At 35.6% G+C, this 12,442-nt stretch overlaps 1 protein-coding gene across 1 annotated transcript; it reads left to right on the top strand.

The window, feature by feature from the left end:
* The first annotated feature begins 2,863 nt into the window (after positions 1-2,863).
* On the top strand, positions 2,864-9,039 carry LOC140955771 (uncharacterized). The gene is made up of 9 exons (XM_073410335.1): positions 2,864-2,913; positions 3,496-3,725; positions 6,323-6,499; positions 6,635-6,907; positions 7,205-7,522; positions 7,619-7,816; positions 7,895-8,265; positions 8,491-8,601; positions 8,776-9,039. Exons 1-9 carry the CDS (start codon positions 2,864-2,866, stop codon positions 9,037-9,039), a joined length of 1,992 nt encoding a protein of 663 aa, XP_073266436.1.
* Positions 9,040-12,442: the final 3,403 nt, after the last annotated feature.

Below are 12,442 nucleotides of genomic sequence, written 5' to 3'. Positions count from 1 at the left end.
CTCCATTCATCTCTTAGCGTTTGATTTCTTAGAATTGGCCTTCATGATTTTTTCATATATATCACTTGTGGTCTAATGACCCAAGTCACTGATTTAAAGGGTCAATATAGGTCGGCATCCTTTTTTGGGTTTTTTTTTTTTTATTTCATCATTCAACATTAGTTTTATGTTTTTTTTAAAGAATGACTTTGTAGTTTTTTTTTCCATTAAGTTATTCTAATCTTTTAATCTGGATCATGGGGTTTTGCGGGTTAATCCAGGTTCGATCACCCTATATTGCCCAGGTTAATTGTCTATTATGCTACCTTGTGCTTTTTTTTTTTTTAATCTAGTTTTGTACTTTCAAAGGTTTTTTTCTCCAAGCTATCATTATTTTTTTTCCTAGAAGAATTTTGTTTGTTTACTATAGTTGCCTAAATTTTTATTGTTTAATTAATATAAAATCAACTTATTAAACTTGTTTTTCTTATTTCTTTGAAAGGTGCTTGCAACACCTGTATCATCGTTAACATTTTCTTATTTTCTTATTCTAATATTGATTCCTTCTTTAACATGTGTTATATATATATATATATATATATATATATATATATATATATATATATGTTTCAATAATATCTCTCCTCTATGATTTTTTTATTTTATTTTGCATGTTTAGCCTTTTTTTAATACAGTTTTTCTAAATTATTTTTATGCATTTATTTTTTGAAGATATTTTTCTGATTCAATTATATATATATTTTTTATTTTTATAAAAATAAAATTTAATTTCAAATAGAAAAATTTTATTTTTAGATAATATTTCTAATAGGTCCAGCCTTGCATATTTTTTTTCTTTTATTTTATTCGATCAATTTCATGTGTTTGTCTATTTCTATTATTATTATATTGAATATAAATTTATTTTCATAAATAAATTCAGTAAACACAATCAAATAAATGTCCCATATTATTTGATCAATTTCATGTGTTTGTCTATTTCTATTATCATTATATTGAATATAAATTTATTTTCATAAATAAATTCAGTAACCACAACCAAATAAATACGATCAAATATTTTAATTTTCACTTGATTTTTTTTCAATTTTCTTTTAAGTTATTGTTAACAACTTTTTATTTATTTATTTATATAGATAGTTCTTGATTTATTTAATTAGATGTTTGCATAAACTTTTTTAATTTACATTTTATAATTTATTTATGTAAAGAAACACATCATAAAAGCTTATATATCCAACATTTCTCCCATGATTTAGGTGCGTATGTTCAATAGCTAGTAATAATTAATTAATGTCAATTTTGTATTAAAGGGGTTGAAACCGTTTTACTTCGTTGTGAACTTTAAACATATTCCCAAGCAGAGAAAACATGTCGTTGATCCTTTGGCCATGAGTTTATTTTTATTTATCTCATAGTTATGTTTATGTTATGATTTAGCCAATTTTTCAAGTTTTGGTTTTATTTTGTATAGTATCCGATACTATGTTGATTGTTCTTTTTTCTCATTATGTTTAGCCATGCACTACCTTACTGGCTATAACATATAGCAACGAATCTCTCGCCTTTGATAACAAAAAATTAATTAATATAATATCGATGTCTGTAATGGTGGATATATTTATAACAAAAATTAAAAAAAAATTGTTTGGTTTCTTTGGTTTGGGTTTTTGATCAAGTATGCCCATCTACTATGAAATTTGATATCATAGATGTTAAACTTTTATTAATTGGTCATGTGTGATCCCTCTAACCTCATCTATAAAGTAATCAAAAGATGGATGATGATATTACTGACACATGAATAATGAATGTCACACGTATACGGTGTCGCGGTGAAATGGTTCCATTTCAAATCTAAATGTAAATATCTAATGTATCTGGCAAATATGGGAAGACAAGAAATTCTTGTCGTTTATCGGTGGAAAATAGAGTGGGAGTTATCACCTAGTATTTTGATAATTAGAAACCCTAACTGGTCTCAAAGATCGAGTACGGAGACTGATTGCGTAAAGAAAAAGTATTAGCACTCCAAATACGCCTTACCTAAGGTAAGCTGCATTGTTTGATTGTCTGATAAAAAACTTAAGTGTTATTGTATTTCTAGTTGAACAAAAATATTTTTTTAGAATTTTTGAAATATTGACCTCGTTCTCATGGCTCTAACAAACTTGTTATTAAAGCCAAAGTGCATGCTAAAACCTTTTTTTTTTTTTTTTTGAAATTTTTTGTTTCATGTTTAAAAAACAATAAGATTTTTTTTGAAATGAAAATACGATGTGATGATTTTTCTTATCTTTGAGAAACTTGGCCGTATGCATAAAAACAAAATATTTTTTTTGTTTTTTTTTAAACTTTTTTTGCAATGTTTTGATGAAAACCATATATTTTAATACTAGTTTTGTATCTTTACGGTATAAAAATACAAACCACTATTAAGCAATTTTGATAAAAATATGCAGGAAAATCAACAAATTTTTTAAAGGATTTTCAGAAATTTTAACAATTTTTTGTGTGTGTGTATTATAAGTAGGTGGGCTGGCCCGGCCCGGCCCAACTAACTGGGCCGGATTCAGCCCAAAAGGTTTGGGCCGATCTCGACCCAACAATTCTCTCTTTTTTAGTCTGGGCTAGACTCAACCCAGATAGCAAGGCAGGGCTAGAATCAGTCTGGTTCACAAAACATCAGGGCTGGGCTAGAACCAGCCTAACCCAGAGAAGGAAACCCATCAGTGCTGGGCCAGAACGAACCTAGCCCAACAACAAAAAACCAACGGGGGGGGGGGAATTATTTCCCCCCTTCCATCCTCCTGCATGCAAAACGAATGTTCTGCATACAGGAGGAAACGCAGGCAACGAAGAAATGCGGGGGAAGAAGAGTTTACCTGGCGCGGAGGAGGTGGTGCCTTGCTGGTCGGACTGCTTCGCTGGCGGTGTTGTAAAATCTGAATTTTAGCATCGCATTTCTACGCCTTATATCTTTAATACCTGAGGGTGTACTTTATTGTATAATTTCACAACCCATAAATATTAAAGTCTACATCTAGATCCTGAAACAAAAATTGGAAAAAGATTTTTGACATGTTGGCCAAATCCTAATGGATAATCATAAATTGGTTATGATATTCATTTTTGGATTTATTTAAACATGAAAAAGATGCAGTTTGTTTTATGAACAATATGCTTGTAAAAATTTCAGGATTTGGCCGTATGCAACAAAATATTATTATTTTTTGTTTTTTTGCAAATGTTTTGAAATTATTTTTTTTGAAATATTTTTTTTAAAAACCAATATTTTAATACCAGATTTATAATTTACAATGTAAATATACAACCCGATATTATGCAATATTGGTAGAAAAATATGCGATTAATTCACAATTGTTTTTGAAATGATTGTTTTGAAAATTTTTGAATTTTTTTTTTAAAAAGGCATAGTCCACTACATGAACAGTGGACGTGAATTATAATTCACACTCACTGTTCACTAAACAGGGGCAGCGAAAAAGAAGAAGAAGGGGAAAGGGAGAGAGGGCGGACAACCTGGCATGGTGGTGGTCTGGCCGAGGATGATGGTGTGCAACTGGTGGTTGCAGTTGTGGAGGCTGGCGTCGGCTACTGGAGGAAGAAAAAAAGTTGCAGAAGTGAGAGAAACACTGGTTTCTGGAAGGAGAAAAGGGAGAGAGTCGTGGAGGCTGTTTGGTGGCCGGTTGGTGGTAGAAATGGTGAGTGGCTGTCCTAAGGACGGTGGCTGAGGCTGTGACAGAGATGATGGCCGACGGCAGAGGAAGCAAAAGAAGAAGAAAAAAAACACGCGGGAGGGGCTGCAACGAGGAGAGAGAAACCGACGGTGGCTCTTGGTGGTCGGCTGGTGGTTGTGTTGGCTTTCTATGGTGGAGATGATGGTGGGAATACCAGTGATGAGGGTGGTGGTGGCTGAAGGCCACGGTGGAGAGAGAAAGAAAGAAGAAATGTGCAGAAATCGGAAGAAAAACTGGTTTTTTGGCTTAGTTTGGACCCTTTAGGTAAAATACTTTTTGCCTATTCAATAATTTTATCATAACCAGTCTCACTCAACCCATAATCTGACTTGATGGTGAACATATATGTAATGATTGATAATTTACTATGATTTGTGTAACCATCCTATAATGGTTCATCAAAATATTTCAAAAGATCAAAAAACCTGGTTGTATTTGTATTAGGTTTTTTTTTATCTATGATTGAATATTGACTGACATGATCCTGATTCATTCTCATTGTATCCATAACCATAGTCCTATAAGGATTGCTATTGTCATCTACAACTTCATGCATGTTGCTAGCACTAGAAGTTGACCCAATCATCATTTCAATCATGGTCTTATAAGGAACATATGGTTCTCTATATGCATACCAACACATGTATTGCTCCATAAGCTTTTTTTGTAGAACATGTATCGTTACAACATCTGGATCGAGAAACTTTTTTATTTTTACATCTCCTATATGGACATCTAATATCGCCTCCACTAATATTTTTTGAATTAGATATTGCGTAATTAATACAATCCCGAACCCCATTATAATAATACATCCTTTGCAATCCTTTGGGTGAATCTTGATACATCCATGAACAATCATCCATCACTTCTATTGAACTTAGATAAAATAATGATGACAACTTGTATTAATTAACAACATCAACTAAATAAATTTGCAAAAATATTGGCTCAACTCAAGATTATTCAATCTATTTTAATACTTCTCTTAATTTATTATCAATTATCTACATAAATTTAAATTTATACACATATACTGGAAATTACAACTTAGCAATAAAATTGACAAAATATAAAATGGACCCATTAAATAAGCCATTATTTAATTCATCACAAACACCTAAGTTAAATATTCGACATAAGTTTCATCAATTTATAAACAAATACAATTTTACAAAATCTAAAGCAAACCCTAACATGTACAAATCATAAATCCAAACAATAAATTTGTTTGAGAAAAATTATAAAACATGTAAACACCTAAACAAAATACATATACTAAAAAAATATACAAAAAAATTAACATTTTAAATTTTGTTCGAATAAAAAAATGGGTGTAGATTTGCTTACTTAAGATGGAGAATTCTCAATAAAATTTAAATTAGAATACGAATGTTGACAAATCAAGTATTGTGGTTGCCGAATTTGTTGTGGGAGGTTGAATTGTGTTAAGAATACATAAGGAAGAAGTAGAAATGAGGGAGGGAGAGAGGAGGGTCGAGCGCCAGGTCATAAATGCCCCATCATTGTATGATTTATCTTCTTGAATCCCACTGTAATATCCTATGTAATGTTATCGGTATATACCAAAAAAAGTTCTCCATCACCAAAAAAAGTTCTCCATCAGCATATTCATGGAAGAAGTTTACCATCAGGTTTATTTTGTTAGTAACTTCATCCGTAAAACTTACAAGTAATAGTATTGTTTGATTTTTTTTTAATTTCTTCTTTTTTCACCGCATTTCCCTTATTATATACCGTAAGAATATTCCTATCGGTGTTTGCTAATATATTTAGCGATGGAAAATTCAGTCAGTAAATGTCACAACAATATACCGATGATAAAATCCCTTTGGTATTTTCATTTATATTTGTCAATTTTCAGTGGTTCTTCAATATACCATATTGCTAAATTTTGTTGTGACCATCGGCTTGACAAGTTGTTGGTTATTGAGCCACACACTAGTATTTGTAATCAGAATATTTTATTACTTGTAGCTCTACGTGAAATGAATTTCCTTATAGAAGAAGAATTGTTAGATTAAATAATATGGCCACAATAAATGCCAAGACCACTACAATAACCATTTGGAACTATTATCCCACATAATAGCTAGATCATAATGATAAGCCACGCAGATCAACCAGGGCCATTAGGCCAAATTCCAAGTATATATGATGAAGGAAAGTAATTGCATAAGCCATGCAGCAGTAAGGAACGTGAACAATATTTACATGGACATGCAATTATACAGAAAGAAGAGGAGCGGTTTCAATACAAGACCGAGTCTTGTAATTTATCAGTTATTGCTTTTATTTTAGTTGTTACAGTTGTTGCGATTAATATTCAGCACGTTACAAACTTTTCCTTAATTATAGACGTTATCTGTAACGGCTTTGCTTACTTAAAGCAGCCGGCTTTGCTTATTTAAGGCAGCAAGAATTATGAAGAGGCAGTCAATTTGATATTAAACAATTTGTGGTTCTTTCTCACCTGAAGAGAAACAAACAGTTTCAGCAATTACTTGATAGATAATTGTTGAATCTATCATTGGTATCAGAGCAAGCAAAGGATCTTATGGGCATTAATAAGGAACGCATTGAGCAATTGAAGGAGGGGTTGCACCGAATGGAGCTGGGCATGGCTGATAAGCTGCAACATCTGGAGGACACGCTTAACCGACTTTCTGATGTATTGCTTGCAAATCAGGAGCCTCCAAACCAAACCAACCAGCAACGTGAAGGACAAGAAGGGGGATGATTAATTGTCTCATCCAAGACAACAAGGCTTGAGTTTCCTAGATTCTCAGGAGATGATCCCACTGAGTGGTTTAATCGTGTGAATCAATTTTTTTCATTTCAAAACACTCCAGAACTGCAGAAGGTTTCCCTGGCTTCTTACCATTTGGAAGGGGAAGCAAACCAGTGGTGGCAATGGGTTCGACGATTGACTGAAGAAGAAGGAAGAGTTTTATCATGGGTAAACTTTGAAGAAGAACTCGGGGCGCGTTTTGGTCCTTCAGAATGTGAGGATTTTGATGAGAGTCTTTCCAAAATAAGGCAAGGAGGTTCACTGCGAGATTATCAATGTGAATTTGAGTGCCTGGGCAACCGAGTACGCGGATGGACACAAAAGGCCCTCGTAGGTACATTTATGGGTGGTTTAAAAACAGAGATTTCAGATGGAATACACATGTTTAAGCCACAGACACTAAAAGAGGCCATTAGTCTGGCCTGAATGAAGGATGATCAGCTTAACCGACAGAGGAGGTTCAACAAACCAGCACCATCACCACCAATGAGATCTATCATTTCTCTTCCCAGTTTCAATCGAGCTGTCCCAACAGTTCCTACTACTCCTATTCGGCGCCTCACTTGGGAAGAAATGCAGAGATGACGAGCTCAGAATTTATGTTTCAATTGCAATGATAGATTTACTGCAGGACATAAGTGTCGTGAGCCTCGCATCTTAATGTTAGAAGGGTACGATGACAGTAATACACTGTTATGTGATAAGGAAGGTGACGACCAAGCATTTCAGGAGAATGCTGAAACAATAACCGAACCAGAAATTACACTACATGCATTGACAGGTTGGGCTGCACCTAAGACCATGCGCATCACTGCAAGAATTGGATTGAGCGATGTCATTGCACTTATTGACAGTGGATCAACTCATAACTTTATTAGCGAAAGATTGGCCAATGCATTACGTATACCAGTCGTGCCTACAACATCCTTCACCGTGCGAGTTGCAAATGGTGAAAAGTTGAAATGCCAGGGACGTTTTGAAGAAGTCAGAGTGGACCTACAAGGCACCCATTTTTCATTAACTCTTTATTCTCTTCCACTTACAGGGCTGGATTTGGTGCTGGGCATCCAATGGCTAGAAATGCTAGGTTTTGTGGTCTGTAACTGGAAACAGTTAACCATGGAATTTCAGTGGAATAACCAACTCATGCTGTTACGTGGAATGGGTGATGAAGGCATACAACTTGCGTCTATCTCTGAATTAACCAAAGCAATTCACCAGCACAATGCCATTTTTGCAATCTGTTTACAGATTAGTCCTGCGAAATAAAAAATACAGCCAACACATCCTGATATGGAGGCCATATTGCATGAGTTTGCAGACATTCTTAAAGAACCAACAGGTCTACCACCTGCCAGAGGGGTTGATCACTGCATTTCTCTCAAAGACGGCACAGAACCTATTAATGTTCGGCAATACCGTTATGCATATTATCAAAAGGAAGAGATTGAGAAGCAAGTTCAGGAAATGCTAAATTCCGGCCTTATCAGACACAATACCAATCCTTTTTCATCGTCGGTGCTGTTGGTGAAGAAAAAAGATGGAACATGGCGTTTTTGCACAGATTATAGGGCTCTCAATGCTGCAACCGTGAAGGACCGCTTCCCTATCCCTACAGTTGACGATATGTTAGATGAGCTCTATGGTGCTTCATATTTCACCAAGCTTGATCTTCGAGCTGGATATCATCAGGTATGGGTTAATTCTATGGATATACCAAAAACTGCTTTCCGCACTCACAACGGACACTACGAATATTTGGTTATGCCTTTTGGGTTGTGTAATGCGCCCTCGACATTTCAAGCTATCATGAATTCAATATTTCAACCTCATCTTCGAAAATTTATATTGGTTTTCTTCGATGATATATTAGTTTATAGTCCTACGTGGGACATGCATTTGATGCATGTACGGCAGACTTTTGACATATTACATCAACATCAATTCTTTGTCAAGGCTAATGAGTGTGCCTTTGGAAAGCAAGAGCTGGAGTACTTAGGGCACATAATCACCAACCATGGCGTGAAGGTAGATGAAAATAAAATTACAGCAATGGTGGCATGACCACGACCTACTAACATTTCAGAGCTTCGTGGTTTTTTAGGGTTGACAGGGTATTACAGGAAGTTTGTTAAAAATTATAGCATTATGGCGCGGGCTCTCAATAATCTCCTTAAAAAAGGCCAATTTGGGTGGCATGAGGAAGCTGAAACTGCCTTCCTCACGCTCAAACAAGCCATGACAACGACACCAACGTTAGCAATGCCTAATTTCAAAGATGTCTTCACTGTAGAGACCGATGCCTCAGGTGATGGTATTGGCGCCATCTTATCCCAGCAAGGCAAACCAATTGCATTTATGAGTAAGGCACTCGGAGTGGCAAAGAAATCTTGGTCTACTTATGCTAAAAAGATGCTAGCTATTCTTGAAGCAATAAGATTGTGGCCACCATACCTATTGGGCTGAAAGTTCTATATTCAGACGGATCAATGCAGTCTAAATTTTTTTCTTGAGTAACAGATCATCACACCAGAGCAGCAAAAATGGGTAGTCAAACTCTTAGGCTATGACTATGAGATCTGCAGCTGATGCTCTCTCTCGTAAACAGGGAAGTCCTATTCTTCATCATCTTGTGGTGTCTCAGGTTACTTTGTGGGAGGACATTAAACAGGCGGCAAAGACAGATTTATATATACAATCCATGAGTCAGTTCACCGTGGATCAGTCGCACAACAACTTTGTGTGGCGGAATGGTTTGCTTCGTTACAAGGAACGGGTCGTCATTCCTGCAGACCCTACTCTACGTGCAAAGCTGCTGCACGAAATGCATGATACAAAAGTTGGTGGCCACTTTGGTGTTCTGCGCACTTACAAGAAATTGGGGCAACAATTCTATTGGCCAGGAATGCGTAAATCAGTCCAAGACTATATCAAGAATTGTGTGGTCTGCCAGAAAACCAAATCAGATACATTGGCTCCTGCAGGTCTGCTCCAACCACTGCCCATTCCTTGCCAGGTATGGGAGGACATTACACTTGATTTCATAGAACGTTTACCCGCTTCTCAGGGCAAGGATACCATCATGGTTGTCGTCGATAGACTCATCAAATCAGCTCATTTCCTGCCATTAAAACATCCATTTATAGCTAAAAGTGTTGTAGAGAAATTTGTGGAAGGTATTATTAAGCTTTATGGCATGCCAAGGTCTATAGTCAGCGACCGGGATCCAGTTTTTATGAGTCATTTCTGGCAGGAGTTCTTTAAGATGTCAGGAACAAAGTTGCAGCTCAGCTCCTCATATCATCCGCAAACGGATGGCCAAACCGAGGTTGTCAATCGATGTGTTGAACAATATTTGCGATGTTTTGTTCATCAGTGGCCAAAGAAGTGGAGTCTCTACTTACCATGGGCAGAATATTGGTATAATACAACATTCCACATTTCAACCGGAATGACTCCTTTTCAGGCACTATATGGTAGGCTTCACAAATATTCCATCATACCATGACGGTCTATCACCGGTGCATCAAGTGGATCAGCAGTTGCAGGAGCGAGATGAGTTACTTCAACAGCTCAAAATCAACTTGGCACGCTCGATTAATAGGATGAAACAACTCGCGGACAAAAAGAGAAGAGATGTCTCATTTGATGTGGGTGATTTAGTCCTTCTGAAACTCCATCCATATCGACAACATACGGTTTTTAAACGAGAATACCAGAAACTGGTAAGTCGCTTCTATGGACCCTATGAAATTCTAGAGAAAATTGGACCTGTCGCTTACAAACTCAGGTTACCAGCAGAGTCACGTATTCATCCAATATTTCATGTCTCTTTGCCTAAACAGTATCACACCAACACAGAGGAACACAACCACAACACAAAGATACCGTCCTTCAATGATGATGGAGAAGTTCTGCTGATACCACAAGCTGTTCTTGATCACCGCTGGGTAAAACAGGGTGCCAAAATTGTCGAAGAAAGTTTAGTTCACTGGAAATATCTAACTGTCGAAGAGGCCACATGGGTATCTACCAAACAACTACTAGAACTGTTTCCAGATATCAACCTTGGGGACAAGGTTGCACGTGATGGGGAAGGTATTGATAAGCCACGCAGATCAACCAGGGCCATTAGGCCAAATTCCAAGTATATATGATGAAGGAAAGTAATTGCATAAGCCATGCAGCAGTAAGGAACGTGAACAATATTTACATGGACATGCAATTATACAGAAAGAAGAGCGGTTTCAATACAAGACTGAGTCTTGTAATTTATCAGTTATTGCTTTTATTTTAGTTGTTACAGTTGTTGCGATTAATATTCAGCACGTTACAAACTTTTCCTTAATTATAGACATTATCTGTAACGGCTTTGCTTACTTAAAGCAGCCGGCTTTGCTTATTTAAGGCAGCAAGAATTATGAAGAGGCAGTCAATTTGATATTAAACAATTTGTGGTTCTTTCTCACCTGAAGAGAAACAAACAGTTTCAGCAATTACTTGATAGATAATTGTTGAATCTATCATTGGTATCAAAGCAAGCAAAGGATCTTATGGGCATTAATAAGGAACGCATTGAGCAATTGGAGGAGGGGTTGCACCGAATGGAGCTAGGCATGGCTGATAAGCTGCAACATTTGGGGTTGCTATCTTTCTCTGGTTCTTCCATGAATTTGAGTCAGCAATAAAAAGCCCATCTCCAAAGATGTCAAATATTTTCTGGAATTCTGGTCCTTTAGGGTAGTTGGACAAGCTTGTGCTCATTATATGATGCACGTTGGCAGGATCTGTGGTGGCCATAATGTCCATGTTAAAGAACCAGGGACATCTGATGAGATAATTGCCGTTATTTCGCTCTACAAGTTCGGTGGACCAAGGGAGAAACCGGTGGACATTGAGAAAAAGATCAGGTAGCATCCCTACCAGAGGCCAGTCAATGCAGAATTCATTGCGGTTCCTAAAAAATACGAAAAATAAGTAGGATATGATAGCCAAGAAGATTTCGAAGATCCCTATGAAGGCCATGGCTAGCTGATAATATTGCTTTTAGAAGGAACTAAATTACTTACATACTGCTTATTTCTGTATATTTATGCGCAACAGATTAATGATTGGGAAATGTATATATATATATATATAATATAGAAGGCCTGAAAGTAAAAACGAGCACGAGCACTGTCGGCGCTTTGAATCATTTTTTTTTTAATTAAATAAAAATAAAAATATGCAATTGTAAATGTGTTTTCTAGTAGCAGTGATTATGAATTTAAGATTTGAAACATAAAAATTTGACCGAGACTTATATACTTTAATAAAATTGAAAAAGAAATTGTTAATGCTAATTAATAAAAGTAATGAAGAAATCTTTCACAGTACTGTTATTAAACTTATTTTTTCAGAAAAATGAATTTATGAAGAATATTTTTCATTACCAGAACATGCATGGTCAAGCAAACATTTTTTATCCTCCTTTTTTTTCTTGTCATTACTCTCTCTCTTCTCCCTCAAGCTTAAGGGCTATTATGTAAAGAAAATAAGATTTTAGAATAAAACACAATTAAGAAAAAGAAATGGACAAAAAATGAGATTCTATAATTAAGGGAATTTATTGAGGAAAAGCGCTAATAATATAGTTTAGGGGTGAGCAAAAAAATAAAAAAATCAATTAAACTGAGAAAACCATATAAAAATAATCAAAAAAACTAAACCGTGAAAAAAATCGATTAAACCGATTACAATTTTAAAAAAACCGATCGGTTTGGTTCAGTTTCGATTTTATAAGCCTGAAATCGAAAAAACCGAACTATACCCAAACTGGAAAAAAACCAAGTCAAACTGGAAAAAAACTAGTTAAACCGAGCCAAATCGG

This window comes from Populus alba, chromosome 7, assembly GCF_005239225.2.
Source record: "Populus alba chromosome 7, ASM523922v2, whole genome shotgun sequence".
Classification (NCBI taxonomy): domain Eukaryota; kingdom Viridiplantae; phylum Streptophyta; class Magnoliopsida; order Malpighiales; family Salicaceae; genus Populus; species Populus alba.
The sequence above is the reverse complement of the archived record's forward strand: the minus strand, read 5'-3'. Positions and strand labels throughout refer to the sequence as shown.